At 38.0% G+C, this 21939-nt stretch overlaps 1 protein-coding gene across 1 annotated transcript in view; it reads left to right on the top strand.

Moving 5' to 3' along the window:
• Nucleotides 1-21939, top strand: part of Rnf17 (ring finger protein 17) — a 141367-nt gene that overhangs the window by 29733 nt on the left and 89695 nt on the right. Inside the window, exons 6-7 of the mRNA XM_060391145.1 lie at nucleotides 12890-12990; nucleotides 19893-20064. Coding sequence (XP_060247128.1) covers nucleotides 12890-12990; nucleotides 19893-20064 — 273 coding nt within the window. The remainder of the gene's footprint in view (nucleotides 1-12889; nucleotides 12991-19892; nucleotides 20065-21939) is intronic.

The following is a 21939-nucleotide window of genomic DNA, read 5'->3' as shown; positions in this document are numbered from 1 at the left end:
GCCCAGATATATTTAACTCCCCTTCTTTCTTATGATTCCCTGTACTCTGCCAAAGGTTTGGTCATGAGTCTTTGCTTTGAAAACACTGCTAGTTAGAGTCTTTCAGATGCGCTCAGTAGACTCCTGTCATACGTTCAATGCACATCCCATCTGTCTTTCTAAATGAGGATTGATCATCTTACCCCATGTCCGCTCAATTGATTATCTTTTTTAGGTGTATAGATTTCATTATGTTTATCATATCTTATAGGTCTATATAAGTGAGTATATCCCATGTTTGTCTTTCTCCTTCTGGGATATTTCACTCAGAATGATCTTTTCTAGATCCCACCATTTGCCTGCAAATTTCATCATTTCCTCCTTTTTGATTGCTGAGTAGTATTCCATTGTATAAAAATACCACAATTTCTGTACCCATTCCACCGTTGATGGACATCTGGGTTGTTTCCAGGTTCTGGCTATTACAAATAGAGCTGCTATAAACATGGTTGAGCAAGTGTCCTTTTTGTGTACTTGAACAAACTTTGGGTATATACCTAGCAGTGGTATAGCTGGGTCTGGAGGAAGCACTATTCCTATTTGTCTAAGAAAGCGCCAGATAGCTTTCCAGAGTGGTTGTACCAGTTTACATTCCCACCAGCAGTGGAGGAGGGTTCCCCTTTCTCCACAACCTCTCCAGCATGTGTTATACCTTGAGTTTTTCATCTTGGCCATTCTGATGGGTGTAAGGTGTTATCTCAGGGTCGTTTTGATTTGCATTTCCCTGATGGCTAATGAGGATGAGCATTTCTTTAAGTGTTTTTCTGCCATTCGATATTCCTCTGTCGAGAATTCTCTGTTTAGCTCTGTTCCCCATTTTTTAATTGGATTACTTGGATTGCTGCTTTTCAGCTTCTTTAGTTCTTTGTATATACTGGATATTAGTCCTCTGTCAGATAAAGGGTTAGTGAAGATTCTTTCCCAATCTGTAGGCAGTCGTTTTCTTTTGATGACAGTATCCTTTGCTTTACAGAAACTTTTCAGTTTCATGAGGTCCCATTTATTGATTGTTGCTCTTAGAGCCTGTGCTGTTGGTGTTCTGTTCAGGAAGTTGTCTCCTGTGCCAATGAGTTCTAGGCTGTTCCCCACTTTTTTTTCCAATTGACTTAGGGTATCTGGTTTTATGTTGAGGTCCTTGATCCACTTTGACTTTAGTTTTGTGCAGGGTGGTAAATATGGATCTATCTTCATTTTTCTGCATGTAGACATCCAGTTGGTCCAGCACCATTTGTTGAAGATGCTGTCTTTTTTCCATTGAATGGAATTGGCTTCTTTGTCGAATATCGAGTATTCATAGGTGTGTGGGTTTATTTCTGGGTCTTCTATGCGGTTCCATTGATCCTTCTTTCTGTTTCTATGCCAATACCATGCAGTTTTTATTACTGTTGCCCTGTAGTACAGCTTGAGATCAGGAATGGAGATACCTCCAGATGATCTGTTGTCGTACAGGATCGTTTTGGAGATGCTGGGTTTTTTGTTTCTCCATATGAAGCTGAGAATCTTTTTTTCAAGGTCTGTAAAGAATTGAGTTGGTATTTTGATGGGAATTGCATTGAATCTGTAGATTGCTTTTGGCAGGATTGCCATTTTCACAATGTTAATCCTACCAATCCATGAGCACGGTAGATCTTTCCATCTTCTGATATCTTCTTCGATTTCTTTCTTCAGAGACTTGAAGTTTTTCTCAAACAGGTCTTTCACTTGCTTGGTTAGAGTCACACCAAGGTACTTTATGTTATTAGTGGCTATTGTGAAGGGTGTTGTTTCCCTAATTTCTTTCTCAGCCTTTTTGTCTTTGGTATATAGGAGGGCTTCTGATTTTTTTGAGTTGATTTTGTATCCTGCCACTTTGCTGAAGGTGTTTATCAGCTGAAGGAGTTCTCTGGTTGAATTTTTGGGGTCGCTCATGTATACTATCATATCATCTGCAAATAGTGACACTTTGACCTCTTCCTTTCCGATTTGTATCCCCTTGATCTCCTTTAGTTGTCTTATTGCTCTGGCTAGGACTTCAAGTACTATGTTGAAGAGATATGGGGACAATGGACAGCCTTTCCTTGTCCCTGATTTCAGTGGGATTGATTTAAGTTTCTCTCCATTCAGTTTGATATTGGCTATAGCCTTGCTGTATATTGCCTTTACTATGTTTAGGTATGTGCCTTGTATCCCTGATCTCTCCAAGACTTTAAACATGAATGGGTGTTGGACTTTGTCAAATGCTTTTTTGGCATCTAAGGAGATGATCATGAGGTTTTTCTCCTTCAGTTTGTTTATGTAGTGGATTACATTGATGGATTTCCGTATGTTGAACCACCCTTGCATGCCTGGGATGAAGCCTACTTGGTCATGGTGGATGATATCTTTGATGTGTTCTTGGATTCGGTTTGCAAGTATTTTATTGAGTATTTTTGCGTCAATGTTCATAAGAGAGATAGGCCTGAAGTTCTCTTTTTTTGTTGGGTCTTTGTGTGGTTTAGGTATTAAGGTGACTGTGGCTTCATAGAATGAGTTTGGTAGTGTTCCTTCTGTTTCTATTTTGTGGAATAGCTTGAGGAGAATTGGAGTTAGCACTTCTTTGAAGGTCTTGTAGAATTCTGCGCTGAAGCCATCTGGTCCAGGGCTTTTTTTGGAGGGGAGACTGTTAATGACTGCTTCGATTTCCTTGGGAGATATAGGGCTATTCAGTCTTTCTACCTGATCTTGACTTAGATTTGGTAGATGGAATCTTTCAAGAAAATTATCCATTTCATTTAGATTCTCAAATTTTGTGGCATATAGGCTTTTGTAGTATGACCTAATAATTGTTTGGATTTCCTCAATGTCTGTGGTTATGTCCCCATTTTCATTTCTGATTTTGCTGATCTGGATAGTTTCTCTCTGCTTTTTAGTTAGTTTGGCTAAGGGTTTGTCTATCTTGTTGATTTTCTCAAAGAACCAGCTTTTTGTTTCATTGATTCTTTGGATAGTTTTATTTGCTTCTAGTTGATTGATTTCAGCCCTTAGTTTGATTATTTCCAGCCGTCTGCTCCTCTTGGGTGTATCTGCTTCTTTTTTTTCTAGGGTTTTCAGTTGGGCCATTAAGTTGTTTGTATGTGATGTTATGAATTTCTTCTTGCAGGCACTTAGTGCTATAAGTTTTCCTCTGAGCACTGCTTTCAATGTGTCCCATAAATTTGGGTATGTTGTGCCTTCCTTTTCATTGAATTCTAGGAAGTCTTTAATTTCTTTCTTTATTTCTTCCTTAACCCAGCTGTCATTGAGTAGTAAGTTGTTCAGTTTCCATGTGCGTGCCGGCTTTTTGTTGTTTCTGTTGTTGTTGAGGTCGAGCTTTAGTCCATGGTGGTCAGATAGTATACAAGGGATTATTTCAATCCTTTTGTATCTGTTGAGGCTTGCTTTGTGGCCCACTATATGGTCTATTTTGGAAAAGGTTCCATGCGGTGCTGAAAAGAAGGTGTACTCTTTTGAGTTTGGGTGAAATGATCTGTAGACGTCTATTAGGTCCATTTGATTTAGGGATTCTGTGAGTGCTTTTATTTCCCTATTTGGTGTCTGTCTAGTTGATCTGTCCCTTGGTGAGAGTGGAGTGTTGAAGTCTCCCACTATTAAGGTATTAGGATCAATGTATGATTTAATCTTTAATAATGTTTCATTTACGAATGTCGGTGCTCTTGTATTTGGGGCATAGATATTCAAGATTGTGATGTCCTCTTGGTGGATTTTTCCTTTGATGAGAATATAGTGGCCCTCCTTATCTTCTTTGATTAGCTTGGGTTGAAAGTCTATTTTATTAGATATTAAGATGGCTACTCCAGCTTGTTTTCTGGAACCATTTGCTTGAAAAACAGTTTTCCAGCCCTTTACTCTGAGGTAGTGTTTGTCTTTGTTGCATAGGTGTGTTTCTTGGATGCAACAGAATGTTGGATCCTGTTTCCTTAACCATTCTGTTAGCCTGTGTCTTTTTATTGGTGAGTTGAGTCCATTGATATTGATAGATAATAGTGACCAATGCATGTTAGTTCCTTTTGTAATGGAGTCGATGATCTAACCCTGTTTCATTGCTTGTTTTCTTTTCATTTTTGTTGGGACATTATCTGTATGCCCTGTTTTCTTGGGTGAATTTGTTTTCATTGGATTGGAGTTTTCCTTCTAGTATCTTCTGTAGGGATGGTTTGCTGTGTAGATATTGTGTAAATTTAGTTTTGTCATGGAATATTTTGTTTTCTCCATCTATGTTGATTGAAAGCTTTGCAGGGTATAGTAGTCTGGGTTGACATTTGTGATCTCTTAGAGTCTCCATGATACTTGCCCAGGCCCTTCTGGCTTTCATAGTTTCTGATGAGAAGTCCGGTGTGATTCTGATAGGTCTACCTTCATATGTTACTTGGCCTTTTTCCCTTGCTGCTTTTAATATTTTTTCTTTGTTCTGTAGATTTAGTGTTTTGACTATGATGTGATGTGATGTGTTTCTTTTCTGGTCTAGTCTATTTGGAGTTCTGTAGGCCTCTTGTATATTTATGGACATCTCTTTCTTTAAGTTGGGAAAATTTTCTTCTATGATTTTCTTGAAAATATTTTCTGGACCTTGGAGTCTGGAGTCTTCTTTTTCGTGAATTTCTATTATTCTTAGATTTTGTCTTTTCATAGCATCCTTGATTTCTTGGATATTTTGTGATTGGAACTTTTCTGATTTTACTTTTTCTTTGAGAGAAGTATCCATTTCTGCAAGTGTGTCTTCAGCTCCAGAGATTCTCTCTTCCATCTCTTGTATTCTGTTGGTGATGCTTACTTTTGTGGTTCCTGATCTTTTCTCCAAGTTCTCCAGCTCAAGGGTTTTCTCATTTTGTGTTTTCTTTATTGATTCTAATTCTGTTTTCATGCCTTGCACCATTTCTTTCATGTGTTTGAATTTGGATTCCTGTCTCTCTACGATGGCCTCTATTTCTTTTTTCATTTCCTTCTTATATGCCACTAATTTTTCCTCTACTTGTGTATCTATTTGTTTGGCTATGTTTGCCTGTGTTTCTTTAAGGATATTGTCTATTTCTTCTTTCTTTGCCTCCAATTGACTGGCCATCTCTTTGAAAGACTTGTTCATTTCCTCCTTATGAGCCTCAAATAATTGGGCAAGCATGGCTTTAAAATCATTTTTCTGTGCTTCTGCTGAATTGGTGTATCCATCGATTTTGGGGTTTGCTGGTGAAGTCATGATGTCCTGATTTATGTTGGAAGTGTTCTTTCGCCTACCTCTGGTCATTGGCTTATCTGAAACCTTCCCTGTTTGTTTTTGGATTCTGCAGATCAGACTGGTGCTGTCTCTCTCTGGTGTCTGGAGAGTTCTTCAGGAAGCTGAGCACTCTCAGCGTGTGCTGAGGACTAGCTGTACCTGTGGGAGGAAAGTACGCAGGCGCAAACGGGGCAAATGCAAGCGTGTGTGTGCGCGCACACGTGTGTGTGTCTGTGTGTGTAAGTGTGCATGGATGAGTTTCTCGAGGGACAGAGTGATGGCTAATGTTGAACCCTTGAGTGTGTGGGAGGGGCTCTGCACTGTATATGTCGCAGGCGCTAATGATGATCGCAGCGCAATTTCTGGCATTAACTGTCTTAACTCCTCAATCAGGCCCACAGGGCAGGAACTTCAATGTCCCTAGTGCCCCTCTGTTTCCCCAAGTGGGTATGTGGATGGGAGGGGGGTTCGATGCCTGGCTTCTGATTTAGAAGGACCCAGGATCTGGGGAACTGTAGATTCTCAAGGGTGCACTCACTTACAGGCAGGTCTCTTGGCAGAGATCTTGGTATCCGGGGCTCTCTGCTCTCTGGTTTGGCCCTGCTTCTTTGATGTGTTCTGCCAGTTCTGTGCTGCTGTCACTGCCAAGTTCTGAGGTCTTGCTGCAGCTGGAGATTCCAGTGTGGTCACTTCAGCAGGGATGGGGTAACCAGGCTCTCTGTTCTCTGGTTTGGCCCTGGTTAGTCTTAAACTGGAGGGCTGTGGTACCCCGCCAGTTCAGTGCTGCTCCGCTGCCACGTCCCGCTGTAACTGGAGACTGGGTTGCTAGTCCCAATGCTTTCTGGGAAGTCCTGGGATCTCTTCGTTGTGCTCTCCAAGCTTGGGAGGCCCAGTGCCTGGTGTGTCCAGGTTGTATGACGTTTCTGCCTGGTTTTGGTGAGTATATAGCGTATTCTCTGTCACTGTGGGATTGGGCGGGCCGTACCGTCAGTGATGGCGATCCTGCGGAGCTAGTATGCTGTCTAGCAGATTCGCGCCCTGGGAGGATGGTGCAGCCGCTGCGCGAATCTGGGACTCCGGGGCACGTACTGCTGGCTTTTGTCTGCCGCTAAAGTGCTTGGGGCTCCGTCTCAGCGGCTGTATACCCCAGGCAGTTAGGTCTGCGCTGAGAAAGATGAGTCCGCTGTGCCGCTGTGCCGCTGTGCCGCTGTGCCGCTGTGCCGCTGTGCCGCTGTGCCGAGGAGGAAGGAGGTCTGGGGGAAGGGCGCACCTTGTATTCTTGATCTCTGCAAGAATGTTAACATGAAGGAGTATTGGATTTTGCCAAAGGCTTTTTCAGCATCTAATGAGATGACCATTTGGGTTTTTTTTCCTTCAGTTTGTTTATATGGTGGGTTACATTGATGGATTTCCATATTTTAACTATCCCTGAATCACTGGGAAAAAGCCTACTTGATCATGGTAGATGATGTCTTTGATATGTTCTTGGATTCAGTTTGCAAGTATTTTATTGAGTACTTTTGCATCAGTGTTCATAAGGTAGATTGGTCTGAAATTCTCTTTCTTGTTGGGTCTTAGTAAGGTTTAGGTATCAAGGTTACTGTGGTCTCATAGAATGAGTTTGGCACTGTTCCTTCTGTTTCTCTTTTGTGGAATAGTTTGAGGAGTATTGGTGTTAGCTCTTCTTTGAAAGTCTGGTAGAATTCTGCGCTAAAACCTTCTGGCCCTGGGCTTTTATTTTATTTTATTTGGTTGGGAGATTTTTAATGATTGCTTCTATTTTCTTAGGAGGTTATAGAACTGTTTAAATAGTTCATCTGATCTTGATTTAACTTTGGTGAGTGGTATCTATCTAGAAATTCATCCATTTCATTTAGAATTTTCAGTTTTGTGGGAGTACAGGTTTTTGAAGTAAGACATAATGAGTCTTTGAATTGCCTCAGTGTCTGTTTTTATGTCCCCATTTTCATTTCTGATTTTGTTAATTTGGATATTAGATCTCTATATTCTGGTTAGTTTGCCTAAGGGTTTGTCTATCTTGTTGATTTTCTCAAAGAACCAGCTCTTGGTTTGGTTGATTCTTTGTATTGTTCTCTTTGTTTTTATTTTGTTGGTTTCAGCCCTGAGTTTGATTATTTCCTGCCATCTACTCATTTTGTATGTTTGCTTCTTTTTGTTCTAGAGCTTTTAGGTGTGCTTTTAAATTGCTAGTATAATATCTCTCCAAGTTCTTTATTCAGGCACTTTTTCCTCTTAGCATTGCTTTCATTGTGTCCTATAAGTTTGGGCATGTTGTGCCTTCATTTTCATTGAATTCTAGAGAGTTTTTAATTTCTTTATTTCTTCCTTGACCGATTGGTCATTGAGTAAAGAATTGTGTAGAAGACCAATGTTTATGTCTCCTAATGAAAAGGCTTAAAACTCAGGGAGGCCCTTATACCATATAGACCTTGTACTATTTCAAGCTTAGGCCTTAGCAAGGCAGACTTTCCTACCTCATCTAAGTTAACACAACACAGCTAGCTATTCTTCCAGGCACATAGCTAGCTATTCTTTCAGGCTGTAGGCAAGTCTATCTCTCTTTGTGTCCCCTGGCAAAGAGCCTTCTTTCTTCTTCCCAGAGTTCCTTTCTCCCTTCCAGGAAGTCCTGCCTTTCTTTTCCTGCCCAGCTGTAGCCTGTCAGCAACTTTCATTATCCAATCAGGGATAATTTGGGAGTCAAGGTTTACACAGCATCATCTTGCATAGGTAAAGATTTGCTAATAAGGCAGCAAGGATTTTGGAGGGACAAACAGTTAACATTTGAATACATAGTAAATTTTAAATAACCCCAACAAAGTTGTGTAGTTCCCATGAGTTTATAGGCTTTCTGTTATTTCTATTGTTACTTTAATCCATGGTGGTCTATTTCAACTTTCTTATATTTGTTGAGGCTTGCTTTGTGTCTGTGAATATATATGGTCATTTTTGTAGAAGGTTCTGTGAGGTGCTGAGAAAGAGGTATATTCTTTTGTGTTTGGGTGAAATGATCTGTAAATACCTGAAATGATCTGTAAATATCTGTTAGATCTATTTGATTCATAACATCTGTTTCATTATTTCTCTGTTTAGTTTCTGTCTGGTTAACCTGTTAATTGGTGAGAGTGGGATGTTGAAGTCTCCTGTGATTAACGTGCACGGTTCAATGTCTGATTTAAGCTTTAATAATGTTTCCTTTACAAATGTGTGTGTCTTCTCACTTGGGGCATAGATATTCAGAATTGACACATTATGTTAGTGGATTTTTCCTTTGATAAGTATGAAGTGTCCTTCCCCATCTCTTTTGACTAATTTTGGTTGAAAGTCTATTTTGTTAGATATTTGAATGGCTACTCCAGTTTGCTTGGAAATCATTTCTACCCTTTACTCTGAGATAATGTATATCTTTGTTGCTGATGTGTATTTCTTGTATGCAGCAGAATGATGTATCCTGTTTTCACATCCATTCTGTTAGCCTGTGTCTTTTTTTTTTTTCTTTTTATTGGGGAATTGGATCCATTGATACTGATTGATATTAATGACTAATGGTTGTTAATTACTGTTATCTGTTGACCCATGTGAATAGGAGATCTTTCTATCTCCTGGTATCTTCTTTGAATTCTTTTTTCAATTCTTTTTTCCCAACTCTATCATGGTGTATCTTTTTTAGGTGTTCTTTAAGTTGATTATGTTTTTATTAAGTTGATTAAAGTTTTTATTATTGCAAATCTTTCTCTTACTTGGTTAGAATTCTCCAAGATTCTTTTGTGAGGTACTATTACCCTGATTTATTTTCTCAGTATGTTTATCTTTTGTGTATAGGAATGCTGATTGATTTGTGTTGATTTTTGTATCCTGTTATTTTGCTGAAAGTGTTTATCAGCTGTAGAAGTTTACTGGGGTTTCTAGGATCTTTTATGTATAAAACCATATCACCTGCAAATAAAGATATTCTGACTTCTTCCTGTCTAGTTTGTTTCCCCTTGACCTCCTTCAGTTATCCTGTTGCTTTGACTAGGATTTTATTGTCCTACTCACTATATCGACTACTTGTCACTATAGCACTATATTGAGTAAGTGTGAAGAAAGTTGTCTTAGGGTTTTAAGTTGGGGAGAAAAGGATTTATTCTGCTTCTACTTTATCGTCGCTGTTCATTACTGAAGGAAGTCAGGACAGGAACCCGAGCAGGGCAGAAACCTAAAGGCAGGGACTGATGTAGAGGCCATGGAGGGTGCAGCTTGCTTACTGGCTTTCTTCACATGGCTTGGTTAGTTTGTTTTCTTAGAGAACCCAAGACTATGAGCCCAGGGGTGGCCCTATCCACAGTGGGCTGGGCTCTTCCCAACTCTATCATGGTGTATCTTTTTTAGGTGTTCTTTAAGTTGATTATGTTGAGAATTTTTTTTTATAATTTTGACATCTATGTTCATAAAAATTTTTGGCCTAATTTTTTGGAGGATCTCTGTATGGTTTTAGTATCAGTGTAACTGACTTTATAAATAGAATTAGGAAATGTTTCTCAGTTTCTATTTTGTGGAATAATTTGAGAATTATTGGCATTAATTCTTTCAAGGTCTGGTAGAATTCTGCACTGAATTCATCTGGCCTTGTGCTTTTCTTGTTTGGAGTTACTTGATCCTTCTGTTTCACTATGCTCTGTTTAAATTGCTTATTTCACCTTCATTTAACTTTAGTAGGTCATATATATCAAGAAATTTATCTGTTTCTTTTAGGTTTTTCAGTTTGGTAGAGTACAAATTTTTAAAGTATGGCCTTATCAGTCTCTGAATTCATTAACTGTCTGTTGTAATATCTAATATTATTAAATTGGATCCGCTCTGTGTGTGTTTCAGCTAATTTGTCTAAGGTCTTGTCAATCTTGTTTATTTTCTCAAGGATTGACCTTGCTGTTGTTGTTTCTATTTCTTTGATCAGCCCTGAGTTTGATTATTCCTGTCTATCAACTCTTTGGGGGTATTATTTCTTCTTGTTGTTCCAAAGCATTCAGGTATTGTCACTAAGTTACTAATATGAGATCTCTCCAGGCCTTTTAATTTTTTGTTTTGTTTGTTTGTTGTTTCGAGACAAGGTTTCTCTGTGTAGCCTGGCTGTCCTGGACTCATTTTGTAGACCACACTGGCCTCAGACTCTGCCTGCCTTTGCCTCCTTGAGTTCTGGGAGTATAGGCATATGCCACTGTGCCCCGCTTGTTTTTTAGTGTGGGCACTTAGTACTATGGGCTTGCCCCTTAGAACTACTTTCATTTATGCCATAGGTTTGGGCATGTTGTGTTTTCGTTTTCATTAAATTCTAGAAAGTTTTAAATTTCCTCTTTAACTTCTGGCTTGTTCAGTTTGCATGAATTTGTTACCTTTCTGTTGTTGATACCCAGCTTTGATCCATTGTAGTCAGTTAGGGTAGAGGGTATTATTTTAATTTTCTTGTATCTGTTTATACTTGTTTTCTTTTCTAGTGACAACTTTGGAGAAGCTTCTATGGGCTGCTGAGAAGAAAGTATATTTTTTAATGTTTGGTTAGAATGTTCTGTAAATACCCATTAGATCCATTTGAGTTATGATGTTATTTAACTCCAGAATTTCTGGTTTTGTCTGGGTGACCTCTATTGGTGAGAGTAAGATATTGAAGTAATCCACACTTACTATATTGGGAAGGTCAGTATGTGATTTGTTGACTGTAGTAGTGATTTGTTTTTGAGCTTTGGGGTGACCTTGTGTTTGGAGCATAGATGTTTAAAATTGCAATGACCTCATGGTAGTTTCTCCTTTGAGTATGTAGTATTCTTTCCTATCTTTTCTGATTTGTTTTTGTCTAAAGTCTGTTTTGTTAGATATTAAAATGGCTTACCCATGCTTGCTTCTTGGATCCTTTTGCTTGAAATAACTTTTTCTGTCCTTTAACCTTGAGGTGATGTCTATCTTTGATGTTAAAATATGTTTCTTGGAAGCAGCAGAAGAATGAATCCTGTTTCTAATCCAGTCTGTATCTTTTTATTGGGGAATTGAAACTGTTACTATTAAGAGTTATCAATGAACAGTTTGTATTGATTCCTGTTATTTTGTTATTGTGTGGGGTTCCCCCCCTCTTTAGATTTGCTCTTCTGGGAATCTACTACTTGTGTTCTTGGGTCGTAGACAGAAGTTTTCTGTCTAGTGTCTTCTGTGGAACTGGACTGGAAGAGAGAAATTGCTTAAATTGGTTTTTGTTTTTGTTTTTGTTTTTAATGGTTTCCTTTCTCTGTTGACTGTGATTGATAGTTTTGCTGAAAATAATAGTCTGGACTAGACTCTGTGCTCCTTCAGAGCTTACAGAACATCTGTGCAAGCTCTTTTGGTTTTCAGAAAAGTCAGGTGTTAATCTAATGGGTCTGTCTTTATGTTACTTGATCTTTTTCCCTTGAAGTTTATAGTATCCTATCTTTGTTCTCTTTATTTACTGTTTCAACATTATGTGTCATGGGAATATCTTTACTGATCCTGTCTATTTAATGTTCTGTATTCTTTTTGTACTGTAAGTTCTTCATTTCCAGTTTTATTTCAGTTTAGGCTTTCTTTAGTAATTCTATTTTTATTTTCATGTCTTAAAATGTTTTAATTATTTTGCTCAACTGTCAGTATTTTCCTGGTCTTCATTAAGGTGTTTATTCCTCCTATCCTCTTCAAGGTCCTTGAACATATTCATAATTGCTGCTTTGAAGTCTTTATGTTGTGTTTCAGCTAACTTGCATTTCTTGGAGCTTAGTACAATGGGTTACTGGCTTTGAAAGGAGGCATATTAACTTGACTATTCATGTTTGTGGTTTTGCAGTGGTATTTAGGGCTCTGCTGTTAAGATGGTTGAGGTGTTTCTTAGTGTAGATATCAGCAATTATCTTTGTTGGGTAGGTGTTCATTCTTCAAGTGCTGTTGCAAATTTTAGATCCTAGGCAAGTATGGTAGCTGTGGGGTTACTGGTAGAAAGTAGATCTGCATGTGGTATAAAGGAATGGAAGTGGGCTTGGAAGAAAGGCTGAGAAGAAGAAGGAAGAGCGAGCTAGGGAAACCTGGGTCTGCATCAAGAAGCAGAGTTCCTGGGAAATGAAGGGACTGTGGGAAGGTGGGCTCCTGCCTGCAGTAGGACTAAGCATAAGTCTGGAGTCAGGGATGAAAGAGCTAGGGAGACCCTAGATCTGCACCAGGAGCTGAAATGTGCTTTTCTAACTGTGGAGTGGGGGTTAGTTTTGTTTTGTTTTATAATTAAGAGAATTCTGCTATAGAGGAATTCAGTGGTCCAAAATTACTCTGTCCTGTAATGACAAAAAAGAATAAGAAAAAGTTTATAAAACATATTAGATTTTTAGGTGTTATTGGTTTTTTTCCTTTGTTTTGTCAAATTATTGGCACAAAAATGCCTACAAGGTGTGGTCTTACTAACAAGGGCCAGAGTATAAAGTTGAGTTTAATGGTTTGCTCTTTTTATTATCTTATCACTTCTGTGGCTGCTTGGAAAAGTCTAGAAAGTATCTTTTACATTCAACAGTATATTGATGATACAACTACTCCAAAGTAAAAAATACAAGTTAGTTCATTGAATTATTTTTTTTCCAGATGCTTGATAGCACACAAAATCAAATAAGAGAAGAGACACACAATCTAACAGAGGTTGTGGAGAAACAATTTGATAAACTTCTTGCTTCTCTTGATTCCAGGTAATAACTTAAAATACAGATTTAATGAAACTGAAGTTCTTAACATTAACCTGTTATTATATTCCTTTGTTTAGACTAAGGAAACATGTAACTTTACAACAAGCTTGGAAGGTAGTGGGTGAGTCTTAAAGACTGATTTTTAGTTAGGTGTGGTGACTATAATCACAGTATGCAAGAGGCTAAGAGAGGTGGGATTCTGTGAATCAGAAACCAGCCCTGGGCAACTATATGAGACCCTTCCTCAAAAGAAAAGAAACAAAAAGACTGACTTTCTGAAGTTCAAGTGAAAAACATTCTATATTTATAAAATTTTGTGTATCTGCTTTCTAATTCCAAAGCTAACTTTAACATTAGCAAGCTCCTTTCACTGGTCTTTGTTCCCTGCCCCTCATCTCTCTCTCTCTCTCTCTCTCTCTCTCTCTCTCTCTCTCTCTCTCTCTTTCTCTCTCTCTGTGTGTGTGTGTGTGTGTGTATGTGTGTGTATGTTATAGATAGGGTAACACTACATAGCCTAGGCTGAGATTAAGCACATGATCCTTTTGCCCAAGTTTCCCAAGTGCTATTTCAGGTCTGAGCCATCACATTTCTTTCTTACAGCAATTAACAAAGAAAAAGATTTTTGTAGTCCAACTCATAGTGTAGAATTCACATATTTGGAGAAATACAAACTAATTTTTCTTCTACATGGGCCTATCCTTTTCTTATGTGCTTATTTGCATCAGAAAAGAAGGCTTCCTGATAGGAAGTTATTAAACAATAATTAATGTTACTTTTTTCAAACCTATTTGACGTTATTTTTAATCACATTGGTGATTAAAAGAATCACAAATGTAATCCTTGATACCATATTTCAAGAAACATACTCGTAAAACTTTTGATAGGACAAAGAAGTATGCTTAGTAATATCATTTGTTCATTTTTCTCTACAGCAGTACTTAACTTTCTTAAATTTTCGTGGCATTTTATGCCTAGTGCATAAAGTGAAGGCCTGGTACCTGCTAGGCAAGTGTTCTGCCATTGAAGTATGTACCTAGATGCAAACATTTTTTATGAAGTCCTACCAATTTGTTATTTCTTTTGTTATAGTTCATGCTTTTGGCTTCCTAGCCAAGAAATCGTTGCCAAACCAATATGATGCCTTTTTCCCATACTTTCTTTTAGAATTTTCATTCTTATTCAGACCTTTGACTTTGACTGCATCCTACTTTGCTTTCTATTGCTATGATAAAGTGGTCGTAGCAGTAGCAACTTGGAGGGGAAAGGGTTTACTTTGGCTCACACTTCCAGGTATTCATTACGGAGTGAAGTCAGGCAAGAAGCCGAGGCAGAAATCTTAGAGGAATGCTCCTTGCTCAGTCAGCTTTCTTATACAACTCAGGCCCATCTGCCCATGGATGGTGTTGCCTACCATCAGGTAGGTCCTTCTCCATCAATCATTAACCAGTATAATCTCTCATAAACATGGCCATGAGCCAGTCAAAGCAGTTCTTCAACTGAGAGTCCCTCTTTTCTGGTGACTCTAGTTTTTCAAGTTGACAAGATAAACCAGCAAGCATACTTAGGTTTCTTTGGATGTTGTCTTAGTCACTTTTCTATTGCTGTGAAGAAACACAGTGACCAGGGCATCTTAGAAGATAACTGGGCACTTGCTTTACAGTTTCAAGTAGTCCATTATGGTAGGGAGCCTGGCGGTAGGCAGGCAGGCATGGAGCTGGAGAAATAGCTGAGAACTCTTATCTGATCAGCAAGCAACCTACAGAGAGAGACAGGGCCTAACCTGAGCTTTTGAAATCTCAAAATCCATCCCCAGTGACACAACCTTCTCCAGCAAGGCGGTACCTCCTAATCCTTCCCAACAGCTCAGAACCAAACATTCAAGTATATTAGGCTATGGAGGCCATACTCATTTAAACCACCACAGATATATACCTGAGAGTGTTGTTTCTTATCTTTGTTTTTCTGAGAAACATCCATATTAATTTCCATAATGGCTGGATTCATTTACACTCCAACAGCAGTATGTAAAAGTTCATCTTTCTTCTACACCCTTAACAGCATTTGTTGTCATTTCCTACAACTATGCTGTTTTTCATTTTTTTTTATGGTTTTTTGAGACAGTTTCTCTGCGTAGCCTTGGCTCTCCTGGGCTCCCTTTGTAGACCAGGCTGTCCTAGAACTCACAAAGATAACACCTGCCGCTGCCTCCCTGAGTGCTGGGTTTACAGGCGTTGCCACTGTACCTAGCTTCATTCCTGTTTTCTTTTTAAACAAAAATGTTTCCTTTATTTATGTGTCTGGGTGTTTTGTCTACATCTATGTATATGCTGTGCCCACAGAGTCCAATATATTCCTGGAACTGGAATTATAGATGGTTGTGAGTGTCCATGTGAGTGCTGAGAATCAAACCTGCATATTTTAGAAGAGCAGCCAGGGCTCTTAACCTCTGAGCCAACTCTCCAGTCCTTCTCTGCTTCTTTCCTAACACAACCTTGCTAAATAAGAAATTCTATTGACAGAATTTTTTTTTCTTTCACACTTTATGTATATGCTTCCATGGCCTTTTGGCCTTGAAAGTTCCTCTGAGAATTTGACCAATAATTTTTTTTAGGAATCTGTTATTTATGACAAATTATATTTCTCTTCTTGGTTTCATGATTGTTTCTCTGTCTTTCAATAGTTTGACTCTGTGGGTTTATTTTAGTTGGTTTGGAAGTTTCTGGTTTGGGAGATATTTATTGTAAGCACTACTTTTTCTCTATTTTATTTTTATTTCTTATGCCTCTACCTCCCTTCTCCCAACCCCCCAATCTCCTCCAACACCCCAACACCAGGTAGCAGAGAAAGAAGGTTAGTGGGGAGAGGGAGTGTAGTTATCTTTAGCTATTTTCTGCTGGTTAGGGTTGATGGGTTCCTTAGGGCAAGTCCAATCTTCATTTCAAGATATCTTCAACTTTTTCTTGTCAAGCTGCATCAACAGCAACCAAGAGCAAAAGGGAGGACCACCAGCAGCCTTCTTTCTCAGAGGCCACTCTTCCCCATTAACCTTCTTTCTTTCAAGAGAAAGGGTTAATGTGGAGCAAACTGAGCTGTCAGAGGAGCAGCCTCGGTTATAAGATTGCCCATTAGCCACCAAAAACCTTAGATATCAAAATTCTTGGTGCTTCAATTGTGGTAAATTCAGTCATTTGAAAATAAATTGTGACCAAGCTGCTAAAAGCCTCAGAGCTCAAAATGGCCTGTGTGTTAACTGGGAAATACAGTACTTTCTGCCAGAGAAGCAAATGAGCCATTTCTGGAAGTACTGGGTTCTCTGGACCCTGTAGTGAAAGAGGTCATTTGACTAGTGAATGCAGGTCCAAAGGAACATAGTAAGGTCACCTCTTGTCTTTAGGAAGTGACTTTGGAGTCCTAGCTCATGGGTCAGCAGCAAAAAGTATGAGCCATTCCAGACAAGAGCAGCTGAGAGTTACTAGGTTATAAAAGAAACTATTGGTCCAAAAAGTGTTTGGTTCATTGATTATCTCCTTTTAAAAAGCATCAACAAGTCTCATTCATATTAGAGAAAAGGCCATTTTTTTTAGATTAAATGGGGTAAATATAATGGAAGTTTTGCAGTTTTTAAAAACCCAGTTATGTTATGTAAACATGTTTTTGTTTTAATCTCAAGTGTGGGGTATGGGACTGCCTTAGTTTATCCACAGCTTATAACAACCTTGTGTGGCTTGGAGAAGGGCTCTTTGCCAGCTGCAGATAGTTTAATTCTGAGGACTCTAAAGAAGGAGTAAGTGCCAGAGCCCAGAGAGAGGGTTTAGACTCCAAGAAAGAAGACTACTGCTGCCCCACCTTCTGTTCCTGGTTGCTGTTGATGCAGTTGGACAAGAAGAAGTTGGAGATCTCCTGAAACATAGACTGGACTTGCTCCAAGGAAGTATGTCCCTCAACAGCAAGAAGTCTAGCTAAAGAGGTCTACATCCCCTGTCCCTTCTAACCTTCTTTCTCTGCTACCTAGGATTGGGGGGTTGGAAGGGAGGTAGAGGCAATAAGGAACCCGAAATAAAATAGAGTAAAAAATAGCACCTACAACTTATTTATTTAATATGTATTTATTTGTGTATTATTTATTTATTACTATGTTCCTATTTCCTCAGATCTTTCTCCTCCTCTTGTTTGTCTGCCTATTGATATCTTAGAAATCCTGTGGTCTCTCTTCCTTTTTAGTTCTTTCAGTTGTTTTTGTTTTGTTCCCCAGAAACAATCTCAATTGTCCTTTCTTCTAAGCTTGCCAGTTCTTGATTCTGCTTCCACCACTGCCTGCTTCTTCTGCTTTGTCTGTTTGCCAGGTCCTTATTGTATAAGGCCTCAAACTCAGAATTATCTTGCCTCACCCCTCGGATGCTGGGAGTACAGGTATATTCCACTATGGCCAGATCTCTCACCCAGGGTCTATTGATAAACAGTCATTCTGTCACTGAGCCACATCTGCCTTGATTCTGTGCTGTGTTCTTTTTGTCTTGAGAGTATAATTTTATTTTAGGCTACCATCCTAACTTCTACTTCTTTATTCATGGTTTCCTTTGTTTCTTTGAACAGATTTAAGACAGTTGTTTCAAATGAGTCTATAAAGGCCAATGCCTATTCTTCTTCAGAAAGCCTTTACCACTCTGTTTTTTTCCTTTGACTGAGCTGTATTGTGTTGTAGTTGTTATTCATTCACATGCCTGGTGAGCTTTGTGTTGAAACTTGGCATGTAAAACTAGCAACCTTTCTCAGTCTTTGTAGCCTGGTTCTTGCTGGAACATTTTTCAAGGAATAGCTGTCAGCTTCTGAGCCTTGGGATCAGTATAAGATGAAAGCTTAGGGTCTGCTCATGTGTGGCCCAAGTATGGTTTTGTCAGTTCTTCTGTAAACACAACTGCTTTCATGTCTTAATTTCCAAAAGAATCTCAGCTTACCTTCTTCTGAGTTTCATGTCATCTGTTGTATATCTACCTATAATCCCTTACCCTATGTATGTGTCTCACTGCAGCTTTCCTAGGCCTCACCCATGGATTTCCACTGCCTAAGATCTAAGACAAAAGAGCAGTCCAACGGACAGCACAAAACAGACTTAAGTCACATCATCAGTCAGGTCTATTGTTCTCCCTCTGGTTAGAAGTGAGGAATTAGGGACTGTACTCTTGCTTCCAGAAGAAGACACAAAATATCTTTTAAAAATACAGTTTTCTGGGCTGGAAAGATGGCTCAGAGGTTAAGAACACTGGCTGTTCTTCCAGATGTCCTGAGTTCAATTCCCAGTAACCACATGGTGGCTCATAACCACTCTATAGTGCGATCTGGTACCCTCTTCTGGTGCACAGAGACACATGCAGGCAGAACACTGTATAAAAGATAGATAGATAGATAGATAGATAGATAGATAGATAGATAGATAGATATTTTTTTAAAAAATAAATTTTCCAGAGTGCTCATCAGATTATAATGAGCAGTTCGGAGGGGGATCCATCCATCCATCCATCCATCCATCCATCCATCCATGGGGGATTGAGACTTTCTTACTCCTTTCTAATTTTCTAATATCATTCTGTGTATGTGAACTTTTAGGAAATTACTACAACTTGACAAAATGGGCATGTCTCCTCAAAGAAACCACTCTCAAAATTTATTTATATATCACCAAATAGTTTGGAGAATGTCTATTTACCTTCAAAACCTAGCACATTTTCTTCAGTGTTAACAAACGTTTTTGCTAGATTTGATTTGAAGAAAATAATGAGAGATCATTTTGTTTAATGATTAAAGTACTTGAATTTTTCAGTTTTCAGTTCATACATTTTAAATTGCTATAATGAAACAATTCCACTTCATTATAGAGAAAAGGATTTGAGTAATGTGTAGCTAGTAAAGATAGAACGGTTTAACCATTCAAGGAAATATATATTATTGTTAATTGGCATCTAAGTTCTGGCTTTGTGCTGTTTTTAAATCTTACTGTATACTATTCACGGACTGTGTACCTATGGTAATATTTAAATGTTCAGTTAAACCCTGGCAAAAGTGAGTACAGATCTATCATTGTAAGGGCACAGAAGACTACAGGGTTGACACAGGATCTCTTATACAATGTTCTAATGTCTCTTTCATGTCTATGACATAACTATATCTTTTAAAATATTTTAGGACTTATTTTTTAATTGTATTTTAATAATTTGTTTATTTATTATTGTGTGTGTTTTGCCTGCCTGTATGTATGTGTGCCACATGTGTACATGGTACCCCATGGGAGTTGAAGAGAGGACATCAGATTCTCTAGAACTGACGTTAGAGATAGTTGTAAACCATGATGTGGGTGCTAGGAACTGAACCCAGGTCTTCCACAAGAACAGTACTAATTATCTTAACCCTAATTATTTTATTTTTAATTTTATATTTTAATTATTTTTTTTTTACTGTGTGGGGACATGTGCATGTGAGTGCTGGATCACAGAGGCCAGAATCTGGAGTTATAGGTGGTTGTGAGCTGCCTTACTTGGGTGCTAGGAACTAAACTCAGGTCTTCTGCAGAAAGAGGAGCATATGCTCTTAACAGCTGAGCCGTCTCTCCGCTCCCCTCCCCCTTTTTATTTACATGTGGATTTTAATTATAATTTATTTCTGTTTAGTTGTACCTCATTTAGTCACACTGTAGGTGAAGTTTATCAACTAATAAAATTAGCTTTTTACATGCCATTCAGCTAGAACATGCCTCTTTTTAACCATATTATTTTAATTAAATTTATCATTAGTGAAATAATTCTATTATTTTAAATTCATTACTTAGTGAAATTAGAAATAGTACTCAACAATAAATTTACCTTATATAAATACTAAGAAAATATCACAAAATAACTTTGTCTTAAATGAAGGAAAAAGAGCTTATGTGAAGAACTTGTAAGACATACAGATGATTATTTATCAAAATTAGTAACAGTTAAAAGCTACATTGAGGAGAAAAAAAATGATTTGGATGCAGCTATGAAGATAGCAAAAGAACTCAAGTCAGCACCTTCTCTGAGGACCTACTGTGACCTGGCTCAGGTAATGTTAATGTTCCAATGTGAGTTCTGTATAGCTTCACATACTGTAGAACATGGACTTGGTATGTAGGACTTAAGAAGAGTCTGTTTTTCCGATTATACTAAACTCTACAGGTACTCTTTGACTTGTGGCAGGATTATAGTCTGGTAAGCCTATTATAAGTTGAAAATACTTTAAACCAAAATGTATTTATTTAATACAAATAACATACCAAATGACATGACTTTGCCGCAGTGTACTGCGGAAGGTCCACTCATAACTCTGTGATTCTCTGCCGCAGCCCAGCATTGTAGGAAAGAATCAGCTCACAGAGGAAAAAAAATTAAAAGTCAAGTTATGGTTTTGAGAGAATGCACACTGCTTTTGAAATATCATAATACACACCTTAAGGTGTGTGTAGTAAGGTCTTTGTTGGTAATTGATACTTTTTAATGTTTGAAATCTTTTTGTTTTTTGTTTTTTGTTTTTGTTTTTGATACAGTGTCTTTCTATGTTATGTCAACCAAAGTGGCCCCAAACTCAAACAGATCTGCCTGCCTCTGCTACCTAAATGATAGTATTAAAGGCAAGCACCAGCATGCCTGGCAGTATTTGAATCCTAAGATTCATGCTGTTACATTCATTTAAGCTTTTATTATTTTTACAGTTTAGAGCACATAAACTGAAAGCAAAGTAGTATGACAAGAAGGTGGAAACTGAGGCTTGTTTTACTGAACTTTCCATCTCTAGGATAAGTATCTGAGATAATCAACTTATGAAAAGAAAGGGTTAATTTTGCTCACGGCTTTGAGGATTCCCACTCATGATTAGTTGGCTCTTTTGTTTTGGGTCTCTGTTGCACAACAGGTAGGAGAGGATAGCAAAGCAAAACCAGGAAGGAAAAGAGAGGAAGAGGTTGGGATCTGACTGTCCCTTTTCAGCGACGGTCTGCCAGTGCCCTAAAACCTCATGTTAGTCCTTACCTCTTGAAAGTTCCTAACACTTTTAGTAGCACCACCTCAGTCTTAGAGGGCACTTAAATTGAGGACTATCCAAGAGTTCTAAGACACTTGAATTAAAGATAAGGACAGGTAAGAGCAGTAAACAAAATGAGACTTTTCTTCTCATGAATTTACAGCTAAACCCTTGACTTAAAATTTTAATCCGAGATCCCATTTCTCCTGTCTTCTTATGTACGTATGTACAAATCAGGAAACAGTTATTTCATCAAGCTCCTGTCATACTATCTTGTGCCTAGAGTGAAAAGTTATGTAGAATAGAAATGTCTTTTTTGCAGCAAATTTGTAGGACAAGATTACAATATCCTATTTGCTAATTCTGCTTCATTCTCTAAGGATGAGAATTTCCTATTAATCTTTGTGTACTTAGAGTATTATTTCTCAAAAATGAAGAAATACAAATGATACACGGAGGTATAGATTAAAAGCTATTGATTAACTTGACTACAGTATCTCTATCTTTAAATGAAAAGCAAAGAATTTGCCAGTATCATGTTCCTCATTCTTCTCCTACTGTAATTCTAAAAACAGTATGTTTGCCTGCAAGGTTTTGAAAAAATGTAATAAAATGTGGTCTTTACTCTGGTTAATCTAGTTAGGAAGATGAGGCAAAAAGAAGCAGCATTTGATGATAACACAGGTACAAAATGAATCTGATCAACACTTTCTATATTCAGACAGTTACGTTCTAATTACTTGTTGGTGATAATCTGTTAAATATATATGTATATAAACAACTTTAAACTTCTTTAGAGAACTTTGTAAACATTTGAGAGCCAAAAAAGTAGCCTTAAATATATTAAATAAATATCTAAAAAAAGTTTTTTCCTTCTAAAATCCTCTTTTAGCAATATTTTTAATAAAAGAAAATTCACAT

This window comes from Meriones unguiculatus, chromosome 9 (genome assembly GCF_030254825.1).
Source record: "Meriones unguiculatus strain TT.TT164.6M chromosome 9, Bangor_MerUng_6.1, whole genome shotgun sequence".
Classification (NCBI taxonomy): domain Eukaryota; kingdom Metazoa; phylum Chordata; class Mammalia; order Rodentia; family Muridae; genus Meriones; species Meriones unguiculatus.
This window is presented reverse-complemented; position numbering and strand designations above follow the sequence as displayed.